Genomic DNA, 21945 nt, shown 5'->3' with positions numbered 1-21945 from the left:
TGAGGCTTGGGCTTGGGCTTGGGCTTGGGCTTGGGCTTGGGGAAATGATCCCGATCCCGATCAAAATTTTAGTGTAGCCCCCTAGTCACTCACGCTTAAATATTTTCGGTTTTTTTAATTAATTTTTTTAATTTTTTTTAATTTTTTTAAAAATTTTTTGGGCGACGATCGCCCGTGGATTTGGTGACCCTTTCTTGGCCACACACACTCTCACCTACCTAACCTCCCTGTCAACAGCTCACAGACAGCTCACTACCTTATCTACTTACTAACATTCTGCTAACCACTAACTAATCTACTAACTAATCTGTTAACTGCTTGCTGACAGTGAGCTAACTGTCCACCTACTTCCTCTCTCACTACCTGCTGTGCAAACACTGTGTGCAGCCAAACCTTGACAGGTGTGCAGAACTGTGTGCAAACAGAAATTGCTAACTGCCTTCCTACTTATTCATTCACTGCAACCAAGCTAACGACTACTAATTGTGCAAAGACTGTGTGCAAACAGAAAACACAACATTATGCAGAAATCACAGAAGTTGCAAGACAACATAGAAATTAACAATTTACAGAAAAACAACTCATTCCTCTTCCTCTTTCTCTTCTTTCCTACTACAAACAACTCATAGGAGAAGCACAAAGTGCCTCTTGGGCTTAGTGCAGGGCGTTTCCCCGGCAGCGGTGCCAAAAATGTGCGCTCCTTGTTGCACTGTCGAAGCAAGGGACTTGCCGATACACCGTGTGCGAGCCACAAATGGCTCCAAGCACACAACAAGACTAATCTAGCAAGCTCAAAAGAGGGTACTGGTGTCACTCATCGCTCTATGCTCCTGCCGTGGAGGATTCCTCGCCGCGATGAAGAAGAAGCTGCAGTCGTGCCGCGCTCAATCGCTTCGCCGCCGTCGTGCCTTCGTTATGCTCGATCGCACACACACTCTCCCTCTCTCTCTCTCACACACACACACACACACACGAGGAGGTGAAGAAGAAGAAGATGGAGATGGAGATGGAGCAAGAGCACTCTTCTATTGCACAAATGAGAGAATGAGTGAATTTTAGGTTTAGTTGGCTTTTATATGAGCTCACCCCATTCACACTTGGGCGCCCATGCTTAGCCAACTAATCCCTTGAATGTCCCAGTTAGAGTGCGCCTCTCATCGGCGATCACTCTTACCCTTTTCCTATTGGTCCGACAAGCCCGGTACCTGACTCTACCAAATACATAATACACGTCCGTCGTAGGTGATGGGGTGTCCGTGAGCAAGCAGAGTTAACAGTTGGACAACTGGAGGACATGGATAGAGCCAACATAAGAGTTGGTCGCAAAAATGGCTTTCTATAGAGAGCATCTTCTCCAACTCACAGGGGATGGGTTTGTGAGTTCGACCAAGCTATATGGATACACATCTATCTAATGGGTTACGGTGTGCCATTGGTTAGATACTGACATCTTCACACTAGTTGAGATTGAAACTGGTAGATTCAGAGGGATACCAGCAGGTAGCTGGATATGCTGCCTATGCCATATAGAGCCAGAGACAGAGATGCATTATATATGTCAATGCACAGTGTATTACGAGGTATAGGGGCGGTTTCATTGTCTATCAGAGAGGGTTTCAGACTCTTCTCCAGAGTCATGAGCTATCATGACGAGAGATGTCGCGGGCTGTACTTAGATAGTTTACTGAGGAGCCCTAGAGAGACAATCCCAAAAACAGATTATTGATTTCTTCACACCAGAAACTGGACAGATAGAGGAGCAGCCACCACTGCATAGCTCAGCCCATACTCACACCTGTGGTACTCTCATTGATAGAGCATTGGAGCTAGGGAGATCGAGATGCCCACAATTGAGGAGAGAAGCTTCACAGCATCGACGGAGACTACAACAGAGGATTCGAGCCATACTCTCTCGACGTTCAGAGTACAGACCCAAACATGGTATTAGATTCACTATTTTGTAACAGATTGGTCTCATAGGTCATTTTGGCCTTTTGAAGACGTTACTATACATTTCATTTCATTTCATCTCTCTCTCTCTCTCTCTCTCTCTCTCTCTCTCTCTCTCTTTGTGTGTGTGTGATTCGGGCTAAGGCCTCAATGCCACATGCGATTATTTGAGCCGAGCTAGCCCCCCCCCCCCCCCCCCCCCCCCCCCCCCCCCCTCCCACACACACACACACACACACTAGTTGAGGCCTTTACTAGATCAGTTTCCTTCATGCATAATTTATGGGACCTCCCCAAAGACAAATATGCTCGGCTAGCCCTTGAGTCATCTCGACAGCTAGTGCTACAGGGGGACATAGCATGCTGGTATGGGCAGATGACATCATGGTTTCAATCACATGGCTTCAACATGGATAGATTGCCTCCATTTCAGTACTCCTTAGATGCACCCTCCCTTTCTCTCACACGGGCAAAGAGCACTAAACTTATACGTCAGGATTTGATTCAACTAGATACCAGAAGCACATGGATACATCCGATACAAGAGTTGGCACGAAGATGGCTTTCTACAAAGAGCATCTTCTCCAACTAACAGAGGATGGGTATGTGATCAGACCCGCCTATATGGGCACTCATTTATCCTATGGGATACGATGTGCTATTGGTTAGATGCACACATCATCGCATCAGCTAGAGATTGAGACTGGCAGATTTAGGAGAGTACCAACAAAGTCCAGGATATGCTATTTGTGTCATGGTTACATCATATTTGTCATTGTCCGGTATACTATGAGATATGAGGGCGCTTTCAATGTCTATTCAGAGAGGGCTTTGGACCGTTGGCTAGAGTCATGAGATATTAGGATCAGAGATGCCTCAGGTTGTTCTTGCTAAAGCCGCGCAGACACAAGGAGAGTCTCTTGAGGAGACCAGGCAGTGGGAGACATTCACAAAGGGAGATCGCTGACTTCTTTAGAGCAAGGACTCAACAGCCAGATGAGCATGCCTCATAGCAGACTTCAGAGCCACTTATACCAAAGGTATATTAGTGGACAAAGCCATTGAGCTCGGGAGAGCTAGACGCCCACGTTTTACGAGGGCGACCATGACATCGATGGAGGCTTGATTAGAGGATCAAGACTATTCTAGCACGATATGGGAGACGCCCAATACGACTATTTACAGAGGCAGATATTGACGAAGCTCTTCAGCGACCGATGCAATACTTTCTCGGACAACGGCCAATGCTGGGCATCCTTGGGCATAAACGATGATGATGATGATTTAGTATGATGATTTTAGTCTTTTACTTTATTTCATTTTATTTTTGTATCCAGACATTGGTTTAGATCGACAAGGATTGTATCAATTTGGTCTCATAGGTCATTTTGGCCTTTTGAAGATGTTTAATATAACGTTTCATACCATTTCATCTCTCTCTCTCTCTCTCTCTCTCTCTCTCTCTCTCTCTCTCTCTCTCTCTCGTCTTGTCTTATTCTCAGAGACAGGAATACTCCCAAATGGCTAACGGTGCTTTCAACTCAAGTTCCATTTCTTAACAGAACAAAGCTTATACTATTTGTTCGTATAAAAAGGCATAATGCTCCACTATCCCATTGAAAAAAGATTCCGCAATTATTTACGTACTCAGACGCAAACTAAGTAATAGTAATTCATGTTATTCCTTAGACTCGAACCACAAAGCTTCTTAGGAACTAAGGAAATGCTATAAATCTGTTTAAATAGCTTCGCTTCTTGCCCTAAAAGTCACTTTGAAAATGTCATTTAGGTATTTTTAACTAAAGGAAACAAAACCACTAAACGAACAACTACTAATATTTCCTCACTATATATTAATATTTGTTCTGAACTCGGAACGCTCAAAATTAAAGTAGCAAATAAAATTAATTCGTGCGTAAATCGTACTTTTATTTTGTTGCTTCCTTTTGTTTGTTTCCGATATTCATGGCAGTTTCTTAGCAAGCAAAAGAGAGTGAAAAGAAAAGTTAGGTTAAAAGGTAGTGTGCGCTTGCTGGTCCTGAAAAAGGTCTTGTCTTGTCTTGTCTTATTAGTTTGCTTTTTGAAACTAGTAATATCGATAGAGCTTTCGGATGGTAGTTTGGTGTTTAAGGCTAATTCGCCATAAATTCGTAGGTTACATTTACTTGCTTAACACTCTATTTTGATTTTGCCTGTCCAAATGGTACATCAGCTCTTACGACACCTTCTCCATCTAATCTACCAAGATGACCGGAAATGTTTCAAAGAAGGTCGGCATACGGCGGGCGGGTGTACAAACAGTTTATGTCTTTCCTTATCCTTGAAAACAGCATAGCTTAATTGGCCAATAGCTATGCCATCTCCGTTGTCCATTGCACTTGCTCTAAACAACCCACCCTTTGTTATTCTACAAAGACAAACGCTAACGGTTTAATTAAACCCCCCAAACTTTATTGCTCTACGCTACGGGTATAAACATTCAATTTGCACTCTGTCGCTCGACGAGTATGAACATCCAATCCGCGATATTCTTATTAAATTATTCCACTCTTGCTACTGCCATCGTCGTCTAACGTTTATAGCATTTTGTTTTTGTGCATTGCGTCACCAATTTGTTTACTAATTACGGGCTTGCGGAATTAAGTTAACCAGTTTACGCCTTTGGCCTTCTTTTTGGTCCCTGAGAATAAGTAGTGCGTGGTAATCTCCAGTTCCTTCACATTACGTATTACGCTACCGGCAGGTTTCTTTACTTTCTGACTTACCTTGTTCTCAGGGATGGCTGCATGGACGGCATCGCAGGTTGCCGGGGTACGGAATCTTATAACATGCCTTGACGTTGGCGTTCCGCTTATGGAGAAGAGACCAAGGCCTTCTCTAATCAAGAGTCACCTTCATAAATTGCTCCGGCACTTATGCCCTAACGCAGACATACTTAATTTTGGCGATGGCCAACTACTTACTCCTTTTGCTAGGGATTCGGACTCGTTGTACTACTTTTAGACTCGTTGGTTTCTTCCTTTTTTCTTGTTGTTGTTTCTTCTTTAAAAAGAAAAAATTGTACCAAAATACATAATAGCTACTCGTTTAGTTTGGTGTAGTAAAAGAGCATAGCCTTTTCCACTCATTCAAGAAAGGTAAATCTTACGCGGTTTTAAGGCTTCAGGCCGACAACCCGAGTCCCTAAATTAGCGCAAACAAAATTAACCCTAGCCGAACATATTGCAATGGCATTTTAGTAGTGTACATTTGCTATAGGGTAAGCTACTGTCTTTTAGGCCTACCTGCTTCAGACGGGTAGCTTAAGAAGGGAATAGCGCAAAACCAAAAGCGTCCCGTTTTTGCCCTATGACTCAAAATACCCTAGCATTCCCATTCTCGTCTTTGATAGTAAAAGAAAAGAATTGCTCGAAAGGCAAAAGGAGTTTGGTTTATTAAATTGAAAAATGCCAAGACAAAAACAACCCCTTTCATTTATGTCGAAATAAACTCCTTCAACTTACCACGGTTTATAGTCCACCGAAACAATTTGCCATCATTCCATTGATTCCCATCCATATAGGAAATCCGTATCTTTTATTTATCAATTCCTCTTTATCTATGCTATCTATTATTGGATTAATCCTGCTTTTAGTTCACTTAAAATTCTCTTCTCTCTCTCTCTCTCTCTCTCTCTCTCTCTCTCTCTCTCTCTCTCTCTCTCTCTATGTGTGTGTGAGGTGCTTCAGCGGATGCTGTGCGGCTTGCTGTCTGAGCGCGAGCAGGTCTGCCATGCTCTCTCTCTCTCTGGTGCGTGAGGTGCTTCAGTCCCTTCATCGCGTGGAACTCCAGGTACTCTCTCTCGATCGAGAGAAGCAGGAGTGGAAGGAGAAGCAAGAGGCCAACAGCCAGCACAAAGGAGTACCCACATTCATACCAAAGGCACCCTAATGGACAGAGCAACTGAGCTTAGGAAATCGAGACGACCACGACCAAGATGCAGAAGCACACTTCACCGGAGGAGACTACAACAAAGGATTAGAAGCATTCTAGCCAGACACCTAGAATGCTCCTAAGAAGTTTATTTAATACTTTGTATTTAGTTTTTCACATTTATTTTCACACTTTCACACTTTTCACACTTAGTACTTTAGTACTAAGGTACCCAGACATTGTAACAGATTCACCACTTTTGTATCAATTTGGTCTCATAGGTCATTCTGGCCTTTTGAAGACGTTAATATAACATTTCATTTCATTTCATTTCTCTCTCTGTGTGTGTGTGTGTGTGTGTGTGTGTGTGTGTGAGGTGCTTCAGCCCCTTCATCGCGTGGAGCTCCAGGTGCTCTCGCTCACACTTTGCAGCAGCTCTGGCGTGGGCAGCAGTTCAGCCCCTTGCGCATCCAACTCCACTAGACACAACAGTGGCGCCCGCGTTGGGCATTGGCGCAAGGCCTCTTTGCGAATACAGGTGAGGGCAGTAGGTCAGGTGTACACAGTGAACCCCAGAGGGGCTGGCAAATAGGAAGCTGATCGTTGTGAGCTGAACCAGCAGGGGGGCCGCGTGCAGTTTTGGATGTGCAGGTCGCGCTCAGTAGGGGCCACGTGCTTTTTGATTCTAGTGATAGGTGCAAGTGACAACAACATATCACAAAGGGGCTGAGCCTTTGGAACTTTGGCTGAGCTGGTTGAGCGCCCGTAGTGGGCTGTGGATATAAAGATACCCGCATCGGGTTGTGGGGTTTTGGTTTCTCCGCTTGGACTCAGCTTTCGAGGTCGTGGCTGATCTCTTGAGTGGGTCTTTAGCCCATACTTTGTATGCCAGTAGAAGGGTGAGCCCCTTGAGCTCCAAACCCTTGTTATCTTGTATTGTGAGCCGTGTTGGGCTTGTCGAGTTGAGGAGGACATACCCTCGCTCACACATCCTTGTTTTGGAGTGGTTTCTAGTGTGCCGGCCACTATAGACCCGGACATCATACACGACATCATACGCGTAGGATTCAGTGGGAAATTCTGTGTGCGAAATGGTAAGTGAGCCTGATACATCTCTTGAACGACAAAACATGGAAGCAATCTCCCTTGCACAGGACACGGAAGCCGTCAATGTCTCACCTGTTTGCAAGTCGCGAGCAAAGGCAACCATCATGCTCACGAACAAGCGGATGGCGCAGATGGAGAGGGAAATGAAGGAGTGGAAAACAAAGATGGAAGGATGGTGGAAGGAGAAGGCCAACCTCCTTCAGATGGTCTTCAATGAAGGCGCACAATGGAAGAAGAGAAAGAGAGCCTTAACGCAGAAATACGGACACTCAAAGAAGAAGTCTCAGCCCTTAAACAGGAGCTTGCTGATAGAGTAAGCAGTGGACTAGAGGAAGACGAATTTCAGCCCTCGGTAATAAATGAAATCAAGAAAATCAAGGAACAGGTAAGGATGATCACAGAGGAAGAGAAACTGAGTATGGCAAAGACATCTTCATGGGCGGAGAGATAACAAGGACACAGAAAAAGGCGGACGAGGCCGAAAAATGGATTGAGGTCGCCAAGAAAGGGAAAGGTCAAGAAACTCCTTGTACAGTGACGCTTATCAACATGACCCTCGAAGAGGAACAAAGAAGGCGGATGCGAGCACTGCATGTGAGAGTGACCGGTTTCAAGGACATAAACAATGTGGAGAAAGAGGTCACAAGCCTTACATCCATGATGGGGATGGAGAAGCCTTTGCACACAAAGGCATGGGTAGGTAAGAAAACTAATGGCACGGGAGAGTCTTCAAAGGGGAGAGCTCTCATACTACGCTTCCCCTCGTTGAAAGAGAAGAAGGAATTCTTGAGGAAGAGGCCTACTCTCAAAAAGACACGTATTTTCCTCGGTGATTACCTGACTCTCTCACAACTCGTACATATGAGAGAGGTAATGCTAGAGATTACAACGGCAAGGGAGAAGGGAAAGATAGCCTTCCATAGAGATGGACGGGTGGTGATTTTAGAGCGGCGCACTGCATGACGGTGCGAGACCTATGGGACCATACTGAAGATGGAAACCTGGAATTGTAATGGGTATGTGAGGTTGAACGTGGGTGCATTTGAGGATAGCTTGAAAGACAAGGATATTGTATTCTTCTCAGAGACTCATCAGGCCCCTGGACAGGTGATGCCACATGTGGTGGGATACAGATGGGAGACAGCTCACAAGACAAATGCGAGATCTGAGCATGGGAGTAGAGGTTTTAGGAGGAGTAGCAGTGCTATTCAGAGAAGAACTACAACCATCACTGCATATTAGACGAAGAGATGATTATGTTAGATATATGTGGGTGAGACTGAGAGCTGACACAGGTCGATTCCTATATATTGCCATATGTTACTTTCCTCCCAGTACATCAGTGTATGCTACATCCAGAGGGCAGTCGCCTTTCTCTATACTAGATGATGACATATGGGAGTTTTCTAGGGATGGTGATATCATTCTCCTAGGGGACTTCAATGCCCGAACGAGCAACTCGCAGACAGTCTTCTATGACACTTCAGATGAGATGCTTAGAGAGCTGGATGTGGGTGAGTTGGGACTTGACAGATGCTCAAATACAGAGAGCAGACGGAGTATGGAAGATACCTCATGGAAATGACGATTACACATGGATTAGCCATACTTAATGGTTTACAACGATTTCTTGGAGCAGTCGGTTTCACATGCTTTCCACACAGACATGGGGCCAATACAGTGGATTATGTTATGACACAACCGAGCTTTGTCCCCTGCATTCAAGATTTCACAGTGGGAGCCAGGCCAGTAGGCATAGCAGTAGATCATGCTCTCTTGACACTATCCGTTAAATTTCAGTATAGTACAACCCGTAGTAACAAGGAATGGCCATTTTCAAGTCCCCGTTCTCGGTTCCCATCCCGGATCCCCGTTCCGGATCCCCGTTCCGTGTTTCAAACGTGAGTATCCGAAACAAGGAATGGCAGTTCATGCATGTTGCCGTTCCTCGTTCCTCGTTCCAAATTCCCGTTCCGAGTAACTATGATACAAACCAGACATCAGGAGGTAGGTCACACACCCGCTATACATTTACACCAGAGACTGATTTCGTTTATACAGAGGAGATTTGGGACTGTCTATTGGAAGGCACAGCTGGTATAAATGATACAGGCCTCTCAGTGGAGGAGTGCACCACTCTACTCACTGAGACACTACATGGGGCTGCATCAGTGGCATACCCACACAGTTAGCCGGGCAAGAGACCACATCTTGGGAGCATGCCCCAGAATAGTTGGTATGATGAGGAATGCAGAGAGATGAGAGCCTAGCTTTAGAGGGATCTTCTTTTAGGAGTCATCACTTACAGACAGTCTCGGATTGCTTTCCGACGCCTTGTGCGACGGAAGAAGCGAGCTTACCTAGCTTAGATGGAGCGAGACTTATATTAGATGTTCTTGAGTAGGGACTCAAGAGAGGCATAGCGACTCTTCCATGAGCACTCCCCTCCCCCAGTGATTACTTCACCTGATGTGTGGGGCCAATATGCGACATCATTATATACGGTTCCTGGACAGGAACCCCTTCCAGACCCTACCAAGCCTTGCCCAGCTACTACAAGCACTTTCTTTACATCTGAGATGGTACAAAGGGCCATCGACAGGATGAGGACCGGGAAGGCATATGATCATGACGGTCTAGTAGCGGAGCACTTTATACATGCCAGGGATATGCTGATGGAGGTTCTCGTAGTGTTGTTCAATCGTGCCATGTGTGAGGGGTTACCTGAGACTTTGAGGTTGTCTAATATTGTGCCCATCCTCAAGGCTGGTGACCCTACAGAGCCTGGGAACTACCGCACTATTATGGTTGGACACACATTGGCACGGTTGTATGCATCTATTCTGGGCAACACTTGAGTAATTGGGCAGAGGGCGAGGGTGTACGAGCAAAGGGTCAGGCCGGCTTCAAGAGGGGTTTCTCCACTCTTGATCATATTCTGACACTCAGGGCCATCATTGAGGAGGGTAGAGCACATGGGAGACGGATCTATTGTAGCTTTGTGGATTTTCGCAAAGCATTTGACATGGTACCAAGAGCTCGATTGATGCACAGACTACAGGAGATGGGGGTGCCCATAGAGGTGATTTGGGGGATTATGGCTTTGTACAGATCAATGATGGGACATGTACGCACTCTGGAAGGGGTATCTGATTTAGTTCACTCTACTATTGGAGTGAAACAGGGCTGCCCATTGTCTCCTACTCTGTTTGGTTTGTATGTTGATGAGGTGTCTGATTACATTGACAGAGAGGGTGACAGGGGTGCCCAGTTGGCGGGACGTGGATCCCATCGTTGCTATATGCTGATGATATTGTGCTGATATCTGACTCACCAGAAGGTATGCAACCACATTTGGATGCACTACGCAGTTTTGCAGAGGATAGTGGATTGTGTGTAAACCTAGGTAAAACCAAGGTTATGGTGTTTAACACCACACCGCAATGGGTCAAGAGATCAGTACCTACTTTCAAATATGGTCAGGAGATTGTGGAGTATATAGATGCATACACTTACCTGGGGGTAGTCTTTATTGGGCCGAGATTTTCTTTGAGAAGAGCAGCAAAGACTAGACTAACTAGAGTTGGCGCGGCTTTGGGAGGAATGGAGAGGATGTGTTCGCAGGTTTAATTCCATGAACCTAGGACAAAGTTACGGCTCTTTGATACTTTGGTTGCCTCTACTATGTTATATGGGGTGCAAGTTTGGGGACCTTCTGTAGGCCAGGATGGTTGGAGGCGTATGGAGAAGCCCTTGGTATCTATGATCTCTCGGCTGATTAGAGCCAAGGCTTCCGTACCGCATGATATCATTCGAGCGGAATTAGCTGCCCCCCCTATGGAGATTGAGGCGCTTACCAGATCAATCTCCTTTGTGCACAGTTTGTGGGATACTACCAGAGACAGATATGCCAGGGTGGCTCTAGAGTCCTCCAGACAATTAGCTCTTAATGGGGATACATCATGCTGGTATGCACAGATGGCATCATGGTTTCAGACACATGGTTTCACCATGGACAGATTGCCTCGTTTTCAATACTCTCTAAAGGCACCCTTGAGGTCTCTGACGCGGGTAGAGATTAATAGACTCATTCGTCAGGATCTGATCCAGCTTGACACGAGGAGGACATGGATAGAGCCAATACAGGAGTTGGACACAAAGACGGCTTTCTATAGAGAGAATCTTCTCCACCTCACGGGGGATGGGTTTGTGATTAGACCTAGCTATATGGACACGCATCTTTCTCATGGTTTGTGTTGTGCCATTGGCCAGATACGCGCGTCCTCACATCAGCTCGAGATTGAGACTGGCAGATTCGGAGGGACACCAACAGATAGCAGGATATGCCGCTTATGCCATCTAGAGCCAGAGATAGAGGTACATTACATATGTCATTGCACAATGTACTACGAGATATGAGGCCGTTTTCATTGTCTATTCTGAGAAGGTTTTGGGCCTCTATCTAGGGTCATGAGTTATGAGGATCAGAGATGTCTTGGGCTATATCTACTTGAGTTACACAGGCATAGAGAAACTTTACTGAGGAGAGCTAAAGAGAGACAACCCCAGAGACAGATCACAGATTTCTTTACACTAGATATTGCACACCCAGAAGAACAGACAGAGGAGCAGCCAACAGTGGAGAGGTCTGCCTGCACTGGCATTCTCATAGACCGAGCATTGGAGCTAGGGAGATCTAGACGACCCCGATGGAGAAGAGGAGCTACATAGTTTCGAAGGATGCTACAACAAAGGATTCGAGCCATACTTTTTCGTCGTCCAGAGTGCAGATGAAGATGGATCTCTACTTCCCTCCCATATTGTCTACACATTGTACTGCTTAGTTCACACATTTCACGCCTTTCACCTTTCAACCTATCAGCTTAGTTCAGGATTCCGCAGTATTTATATTTTGTTATCGTAGTTTAATTCATTTTGTTAATCTGATTGTGTATCAGATACACCGCATTGTAACTTTCTGGTCTCATAGGTCACTTTGGCCTTTTGAAGACGTTAATATAACATTTCATTTCATTTCATTTTCTCTCTCTCTCTCTCTCTCTCTCTCTCTCTCTCTCTCTCTCTCTCTCTCTCTCTCTCTCTCATATACCAGGTCTCAACTCTCCTCGTCAGCGGATAGATCTTTAAGGTCTCTTGGGATAGTTTCCTACGACATTAAAGTTCTTTCTCTCTCTCTCTCTCTCTCTCTCTCTCTCTCTCTCTCTCTTTGCACAACACGAACGGCCCGAGGGGCACACACACACACACACACACACACACACACACACACACACACACACACACACACACACACACACTCAACCGGCACCACAAGCATAAGAGAATAGCAAACGAGAAGAGGTGGAAGGGGAAAGACGACACCAAGAACTTGCAACGATGGCTTGATCTTCGCAAAAACTTGTACAATCTCCTTTCTACTAAAAAAAACGAGTTTTCAGCTTCTCTTTCTCCAAGCACAGCAAAAAAAGTCCCTCATCACGGCTCACAAACCACACTTGCACCCGACTTTTTTTAGTAACCGCTGGATGGTGCCAGCCATAGGACTTCTCATCCATATGTGAAACCACCCTTTTGCCCTAACCAAAAGAGGGCGCCCTTTGGTCCCCCCCGTGTGAAATGGCCACAATTGCCTGAGTCAACATCAACACCAACTGCCGACCAATGCCCCGGGCTGATGGCCGCGTTGCACCGCCTATTGCCAACAAACGTTGTTGCATCGCTCACGCAGCGCCCGCGTGAGGTAGGAGGGGATGCCATAGCCAGGCACCCCAAAGTTCTCTCTCTCTCTCTCTCTCTCTCTCTCTATGGCTAGGAGACTGTGGAGTACACAGATGCTTACACTTACCTTGGAGTGGTTTTTAGCGGACCGGCATTCTCACTCAGGAGAGCAGTAGAGACCAGATTGACTAGAGCTCGTGCAGCATTGAGTAGATTGGAGAGGATGTGTTCACAAGTTCAGTTTCAAGAGCCTCGGACGAAGCTCTGGCTCTTTGACACCTTGGTGGCTTCTGCATTGCTCTATGGAGCTGAGATATGGGGACCTTCATTGGATCATCACGGGGGGTTGAGTCACACTGATGGATGGGGGAGCATGGAGAAACCTCTCGTCTCTATGATCTCGTGGCTCATTAGAGCCAAGGCATCAATACCACATGCCATTATCCGAGCAGAGCTAGCGGCCCCCCCATTAGTGGTTGAGGAGCTCACCAGATCAGTCTCCTTCATACACCGCATGTGGGAACTTCCTAGAGACAGATATGCTCGCATTGCACTTGAGTCCTCTCGACAGTTAGCCATGCAGGGAGATACAACATGCTGGTATGGGGAGATGACATCATGGTTTCAGGCGCATGGGTTCAACATAGACAGGTTGCCACTCTTCCAGTACTCATTGGGAGCACCATCTCTCACTCTTACACAGTCCGAGATTACCAGGCTCATCCGCCAAGACTTGACCCAGCTAGACACCAGGAGGACATGGATACAGCCGGCACAAGAGCTGGGCACGAAGATGGCTTTCTACAGAGAGCATCTTCTCCAGCTTACGGAGGATGGTTTTGTGATGAGACCCAAATACATGGACACCCACTTGTCTCATGGGATACGATGTGCTATTGGCCAGTTACACACATCTTCTCACCAGCTACGGATTGAGACTGGGAGATACAACAGAGTACCAGCAGAGGCCAGGACTTGCCCCTTGTGTGACATGGAGCCTGAGACAAAGTTGCACTACACATGCCGCTGCCCCGTCTACTACGAGATACGAGGCCGCTTCCATTGCTTGTTCAGAGAGGGTTTTGGACCACTCTCCAGATTCATGGGATATGAGGATCAGAGATGCTTGGGTTTGTTCTTGCTCGAGCTGCGTAGACACAGAGATAGCCTGATGAGTGGAGAGGCTAGCTAGTCTCAGAGACGGATCACAGATTTCTTTAGAGCAGACACTGGACAGCCGCAGGAGCTACTATCACAGCAGAGCTCACTTTCGTCTCACACCAGAGGCACACTGATCGACCGAGCGAGTGAGCTAGGGAAATCCAAGCGCCCACGACTGCGGAGGACTACACAGCATCGATGGAGGCTTCATCAGAAGATTTGGAGCACTCTGGCCAGGCATGCACGACGCCCAATAAGACTACTGACCATGGAGGAGATTGATGAGATCCGCCAGCGCCCGATGCTAGATCTCTTGTGATTTAGCTATCCCGGCCAGCTGCCCATTTTGCTTAGTTCACATCGACCAGTCTAGGATCCCATAGTATTTTTTTGTTTTGTTTTGTTATGTTGTTAGTTTTGTTACTCTGACTTTGTATCAGATCCACCACATTGTAACTTTCTGGTCTCATAGGTCACTTTGGCCTTTTGAAGACGTTAATATAACATTTCATTTCATTTCATTTTCTCTCTCTCTCTCTCTCTCTCTCTCTCTCTCTCTCTCTCTCTCTCTCTCTAATGGGCGCCCCCATTTGGGCTTTATACTCTGCACTATTCGCCTCCTCCATTGCATGTGGGTTTAGTCTACTGCCATGTGGTGTCCCCATATGCCACACCCTCCAAGGATTGGGAAAGAAAAACGGCATCCAAACTTCAAAAAATCTTCATTTTGGGCACTGCTTTGGAAACCCATAATTTTCAACTCACTTGCTTGATGAGCTGCAGGCAAGAGTCCATGTTGTTGACTTCCAACCCCAACTTTTGCTTTGCATTTTGATGCTCCTATGGCCCCGAATTGTCGCTCCAAAAATTGGCAGAAACCATCTCATCACAAACTGCAACTGCATCCTACCAACTTTAACCAGCCATAACTCATTGCCCAAAGCTTCGATTGGTGTGTTGTAACTTGCAGGGTGCTCAATACGTTGCATACTACCTTTGAAAACTCTGGCAAGCTCGAGAAAAACCCGGATGGCACGCTTTTCAAGGCGATTAAACTAGTGCAGAACTGGCCCTCGACAAATCTTCATTTGCTCAGAACTTGACCATCTGGACTCCGATTGCAGATCTGAAAAGACCGTCATGGACCACATATTGAGCACTTCATTCCTATCAGTTAACATACTCCTCTAGCCATTGCCGCACTTGTTCCACATAGTGGGGATCTGCAAACCACTTCTTCCTTCTACCTGCAAGCAATATTTTGACCATTATAGTTTCGATTCGGAGGTGTCCTCAAGTGGATGGTGAGGGTGTCCTTTGTTGTTTTACCATTTGGTTGTCTCAATTGATGTTACTACCCGCCATTTTGCAAAACATGTATCAACAAACTTGAATGCTCCAGATTTCTCCATTGATTGGTGAATGTAAATGTTTTGCTACTACTTCCTTTATTGTGAAGCTGCAATCTATACATTGTGAAGATTTTGGAAGATATAGTGTAGGAACAAGACCTGCTGTAAGAGGAAGTAGACTAATACGACAAAATGCGATCTGGAAAATGGGAAGTTTTTTGATCCATGTCTTAATGCCGTAGAATCCTGCATGCGTGCTGCATTTATTTGAGTCATCTTGATACACTACATAAATTCCAATGGTAGAGTCTCTTTTCCTTTCATTTTGGAAGCTAATGTGCTTTGTTGAAATATCTCAATATCTCAAGCTAAGTGCATCAAAATGTGGCATGGGTCTCAAGAGAAAATAAAATAAACTTGCTGGAATGCTAGAAAAAAAGTTGTTATATTTATCTAAAGTTTGCAAGAGTAGAGTCTTTTATTCCTACTTAGAGGCCTATCTTCTAAGCCGAAATATCTCAAGGTAAAGTGCATCAAGAATTGTGGCACGGGTTTCAAGAGAAAACGAATAAACTTCCTGGAATTCTGACAAAAGAATACTGATATATTTAGACAGCATCAATGGGTTTCAAGAGAAAACAAAATAAACTTGCTGGAGTTCTGATGATAGAATGGTGATGTTTTCATCTACAGTTTGCAAGGGTAGAGTCGTTTTTGGAAGCCCATCTTCCAAGTTGAAATTATCTCTAGCTACGTGCATCAAAATATGGCATGGTTTTCAAGAGAAAATGAATAAACTCCTGGAATGCGGACAAAAGAGTAACAATTTTTTTTTTGGTCTAAAGCAAGCTTTAACTTTGGGATATTTGTTCAATGCAGGTATATGAGCCGTTCTATGCAGACTTTGGACCTCTTAATTTTGCTTGTACATACCATTTTTGTATGAAATTAGGCAGTCTTCTTGAGGTAACTGCTATGTCTTGTTGCGAGTCATGCTTGTAGCATATTAATTTGGGTATCATTGTAGCATTGCTGCAGGCTTATTTTTTGCACACATCAGATCCTAGTTAAGAGACAAATGTTTCTGACATTAGCACTTATCATCTGGTATAGAGGAGCAGAACATGCCATTTTTCAAACTAGTTTTAAGGGTCATGCACAGTCCTTTTCAATGCACGACACAGCTTATTTTGCTGGAACAAGAAAAGCACATTGTTTGTAAAACTGTTGTGAAGTGAAATGGTCAGGACATTCAAACATTTGGTCTTGTGTCCATTTGGGATTAAGTTCTTTTTAATCTTGTTTACCAAAATACTGTTTCATTTGGTCTTGTGCTACATGGAAGTCGTTCACATAGCTTTGCCGAGCTAAATGCAGGCTGCCTGGACTTTAATAAGCTTTGCCTGTAGGACATAGGGCTTCTCTTTGTGTGTTAACCAGTGCATGTGAAATTAACTGAGTGTAGATCTTTTCTGTACCAAAAAACCAACTTTGCCTTGGCGTGCCTTGGGACAACTACTATACCTTGGCAAGTAATTTTGTCTCATACATCTGGGAATGATTTTTGTTATGCAACTTTGTCTGCTAGTCAAGTGTTCATGTCTCATGTTGTGCAATAATCTGTAATGATATGGTTGAGCGTGATGCTTTTGTTGTTTTAATATCACTATTAATGTTTATGTCAGAAACTGCAAATATCACTATTTGAAATTTACTCAGAAACTGCATTAATCTTATGATCCTCTTGTCCCATTAACGGATGCTGTCGAAATTCATGTAGCAGTAGAGAACCATGGAAAAATTGAAACTTGATACCAGAAAATCTCATCATCAGTACATGTTTTTCTCTGGTTAGGAGGGAGAGCGACAAGGTCGTTGTGTGTGCTTTTGTTGTAGTTCAGAATCCAAGAAGAAACCAAATGCAGCAGTTTTGGTTGGTGTTTTTTAAGATCTGTAACTTTGTTGGAAGCTCATAAACCACTAACTGTTTGAATGCAAGCAGCATCTTGTTTTGTAGATGAAAACAGGAATGCTTTCATAATTGTACTGACAATTTTTGAGATGTTTCATTTCTTGCAGCTTGGTGCCTATTTGGTTCTTTGTGAAGGGTGGGATGCAGAGACAGCATATAATCCTTTATCGGAGTTTGAGCCGTTTCTCCCATTTCGAGATCCTACATGTGGAATTTCAACATATCACCTTTCTGTATTGGACTGCATTCGCGTATGTGTAGTCACGACGGTTATGTGCAAGAAAATTAAGAGACATCATTATGAAATACATAAAGTGGATTCTATTGCAAGGTGGATAGGAATGATAAGTATGATAGGTTAAACATCGAAAACAAAATTTGTAAATGTTTAGCAAGCCCTGGTGTAATGCAAGCTTTACTTGCAAAATAGTGCTCGTATAAGGAGAGGAAGGACTTAAACTGAGTGCTTGAGAAAATCCATGGTTTAGAGAGTATCCAACCTGCTATGAATGAGAAGCTTGACAATAAGAGGCTTGCTTTGCACCTCCGTCTGGAGACCTTGACAGATTCAGAGCGTGCCAAGCCTTCAGCATTTGTAGCGATCCTGCCATCGGCCTCTCCTCACTAGCTGTCTGAATTGACTTCCTTGACCACAAGAGCTCTTTGTCACAAAGAAGGGTGAGGCAGACCATATGGTAAGCTTCTTGCATATGGACACGGGAATTGGGGCTGACTGCTGGGATGATGAAAAAGCTATATCAACTTCGATTTGCGGGTATTTGTAGGTCTTATGAGCTATTTGTCACAAGTAAAGTGTGAGGCAGACCAAAGAGATAGCATCCTATGTATAGATACAAAAATAGCGCAAATTGTTGGGATGAAGCAAAATCTATGCCAACTTGGATTCGCAGGTATTTGCAAGTCACCATCTAGGACTGTCTGTCACACCTGAGTTCATGAGATGTCAACTCTAACTCCATTGGCGAGGCAAAGTAGCTAAGCACAGCTCTCAAAGCATCGAATACCTCCACAAGAAAGAGAGAGGTCTTCAACATGCATTTGAGTGAGTTGAGACCCTCCAACATAAGGTATTAGAGTCCTTTGAATCTCCTCAGATAAACTATACAGGGATTTACAAGCGAATTTACCAAGATGGAATCAGAAGATCTGTACAGGCTGCACCACCCTCTACCCAACACATGGGGAAGCCCATCCACCGCATCTAATATGCAGAAGATCTCACTCTCCACTGCCATAGGCCATCTCAAAGTAGAAAAATAGCCTAGATGATTTAGCCCATTCAATAGCCTCTGGGAAATGTTATCAAGGGAGTAACTCCTCAATAAACTTTGTCTGTAAGCCATGTATCTAAGTTCTCTGAAAAAGGTAATGTTAATTCGCACAAGAATTTTATAAGCAGTACGAAATGCGATGTTAAGTGCTCACTGGCTTAGAATTCTGGAGTCTGCCTCTCTGGTAGTAAGAGTGATAAAGCAAGAGCCCATAGATCTGGGCATCTCTCAAGAACCTGCATGGCAAAACTGCAAAAGAAGTGATGCAGAGTCCATCTAAGAGGCACCATAAGGGTAGAAAATACAGCTGTATTAGGCTGCAAAAGCCTCTCACATTGCTTGAGAGACCTTAGTCTGTACATGACCATTGCTGTAACTGTCTAGTGGGCAAACAACTCATCATTGGCCATGCACTCTGCTGATAAAAGATGAGCATAATTTCTTGTGGCCCTCCCCATAACCTGTCTGGGTCAGACTTGAAAATACCATGATCATCATGTAGGGTATGCACATCATATAAGGCCTATGGTGAGGAATATTTTCCATCCTCTTTATCCCGTCAGCTTCATGATCATCATGTAGGGTATGCACATCATATAAGGCCTATGGTGAGGAATATTTTCCATCCTCTTTATCCCATCAGAAGCTGACAATTGGTAGGTGAATTTAAACTTGTTTAATTGCAGCTTTAAATGGGCATAAAGTTCTCTATGTGAACATCTTCATTGTAGAGTTATCTACTGTATGGAAAATCTCTCTTTGGCTTACATAATAAGAACTTTTATCACCAAAGAAATTTCACCCCCAATATTTCTTTTGAATTGGGCTATATATACTTCAAAATGTGAATATGTATAGCTGGGTTCCAGTGTGACGTGCACTGGACAACTAGTTACAGTTGGTTGTGGGTTCATACTTGGATGGACACTTGTCTGATGGACCGGGGTCGTCGGTGGTCTAGTAGATCATAGGTGCCGGGCAGCACATAGAGGAGTGATAGTTGAGTGGACATTGTGGCCAGCCTACCACCTCCCACCATAGTTGAGAGATGTGTGGCCGTCTCTCAGCTTAGTAGTTATGGATGATATATGTGTGTTATGATCAATTTGGTATGAGTTGTGGATAGGAGTCTTTTGTCTAGAGTCCTATCATACAGACAATACTCTCCTTGTGTAGCTACGCTATAGTGTCACTCTACAAGGAAAGACAAGACATTTACAGTTGGTCGTGGGTTCACACTTGGTAGACTTGACACGTGGCAGGAGTGGTGGTTTAGAGGACACCGTGGCTAGTTCTTCGCCGCCACAGTTTGGGGATAGGTGCAGTTGGTCAATCAGAGATGTTTGAGTTATCCATTGGTTGCCCCTTTTGGGCTGTATATATGCTCACATTTGCTTTAGTCTGGTTTATACGATTCTAGATGGCTTTATGAGTCTTGAGTCTAGCGTCGTGTTGAGTCTACACCATACACCTGCACCATCCCTGCACATCTTGAGCCTCGACACCCCCAACCTGTGAGTTCTGGGCTTTGAGCATAGTGTGTTGCCAGCCAGAGTCTGTACTGGTTCATCTGAGTTAGTCGAGTCCCATGCTGTTTAGGTTCTACTGTTGAGTCGCTTGTTTGCTGTGTTGTTCATTGTCAACAGTGTTTTCATTCTGTCGGAGTGAGATTTCACACACATTGCACCGAGGAGCACCACAGTAGATGGCAGGACACCTTAGTTCCGCTACAGGTGCTCTCATTTTTGGCATGCCCGGTGGACCTTAACTGAAGTCTCACTCCGTTGAGCCTACAGGTCGAGGAGCTAGCTTGTTTAAGCTCTCACCTGTATCGGTTTGCTAGTTTAGACTAGAGTAGTCCAGCTTGGTACGTCCAGTTTAGTCCTCAACCAACTTGTCTAGTCATTCGTCTGTCTAGTCTCTCCTTTTGGTCTAGTCACTGGTCTTGGTCTAGTCTCTCGTCCTGGTCTAGTCACTCGTCTTGGTCATTGCAGTGGTCTAGTGGACTTTGGACCAGTTATGTAAGGTGCAGCGGAATAAATGTTTGAACTTTGCTCAAGATGAGTGCTCCGAACTGTGCTTAAGGTTCCTTTTGTTCTTATGGAAGGGAGAGCCTTTCGTTCTTAATGAGAGAGTGCAATGAACACAAACAAAGTGAATGGACACTGTGCGTGAAAGTGCATGAGACTGAGAGATAGAGAGAGAAGAGAATACAACACCAGAGATGTTGTAGAAGTAGCTTGTATACGGACACATAGGGTTGGATGTGTCACGTGACATCCCCTCCTTTTCAAAGTGAGGTACTGGTACCGAATTGTATGGCGTTGAGGGAGATCGCCAATAGTATCCGGAATCTTGGAAGGGACTCTTCGTCGGCCCACTCTGATGTGTGGGTCGTGTGGTATTTGAACTTCATAAAGGTCTGCAAATCTTGCTTCTTTGGGCCGCGCTGAAAGCGACACAAAGTCTTCTATGGCTCCTTCAATGCTTCAACTTCGTCTAGAGTCATGCTTCTTTCTTCTTCAAGAATTTGCATGGCTGAAAATTCTTGAAACCATTTCCAGCACAAAACCATGAACATACGTATTCCATGTAAAGTGATTGGAAAAAATTCTGTCTTCCTCAAAGACTGTGCATGCAATGTAGATGAACAAAGAGACGGAGTGCCAAACCGTTCACCACACACACGCAAACAATGAGATCGAATCTTTCTCTTCTGATCTAAAGCAATTAACTGTGGCAATTCACAACGGAAATGCCCATGCTTGGTGCTCATACTTACATGTGCTCTTTCTACAACTATGTCGTGCCAAGGAAGAGACATGGAATGTGACTTCCTTGAATGCATACTTTTCAGCTTTTCATGAATAATCCGCATACATTCGTGCTCATTCATGAGTGAAACGTGCTCAACGTACCATATGTCATGCCTAGGAAAAGGGATCACATAAAGATGTTGATGAAAATACAGGAAACGATCACGAATGAAACACTCGAACAATGCGTGTTGACGAATCATTCGAACACATAGTACTTCCTATAAGGGTTCTTTGGACCGAGGCTTGAGAGCCAAGATCGGTTCTTCGTGTTTGATCGAATCTGCAATGACGTTAGCTTCACTAGAAAAAGTATCCACTAACATATCATCCTTGTGAACAATCACATCATCTTCATGCAAATCATCATGCTTGTGAGAAATCACATCTTGATCATGCAAATCATCATGCTTGTCAGTGTCATCCAAATCATCATCATGCTCATCATTATCATTCAAATCATCATGAAAATCCTATGTGTCATGCTTTGGAGAAGAAGAAACTGAGCGAGTCTCCTTCTCCTGAATCTGTTCAATCTTCGCCTGCACATTAGCAATGAGAGATGGAGAATGAACAACTTGCTCTCCACGAATGACAATGGGAGAGTCACTTTTGGCATTGAAAGTGAACGTATTTTCCGCCCA

General features: G+C 44.6%; 1 protein-coding gene and 1 long non-coding RNA gene across 2 annotated transcripts in view; both read left to right on the top strand.

Moving 5' to 3' along the window:
- The window catches only part of LOC147431123 (uncharacterized), a 43790-nt gene extending 28238 nt beyond the window's left edge, over positions 1–15552 (top strand). Inside the window, exon 3 of the long non-coding RNA XR_015185674.1 lies at positions 14840–15552. This is a non-coding gene — a long non-coding RNA (uncharacterized LOC147431123). The remainder of the gene's footprint in view (positions 1–14839) is intronic.
- Positions 15553–16094: 542 nt separating this feature from the next.
- The window catches only part of LOC147431122 (uncharacterized), a 46242-nt gene continuing 40391 nt past the window's right edge, over positions 16095–21945 (top strand). Inside the window, exons 1-2 of the mRNA XM_086493776.1 lie at positions 16095–16187; positions 17301–17444. Of these exons, the coding sequence (XP_086349902.1) occupies positions 16095–16187; positions 17301–17444 (237 nt within the window). The remainder of the gene's footprint in view (positions 16188–17300; positions 17445–21945) is intronic.

This window comes from Adiantum capillus-veneris, chromosome 21 (genome assembly GCF_014529385.1).
Source record: "Adiantum capillus-veneris isolate H3 chromosome 21, ASM1452938v2, whole genome shotgun sequence".
Taxonomy (NCBI): Eukaryota; Viridiplantae; Streptophyta; class Polypodiopsida; order Polypodiales; family Pteridaceae; genus Adiantum; species Adiantum capillus-veneris.
This window is presented reverse-complemented; position numbering and strand designations above follow the sequence as displayed.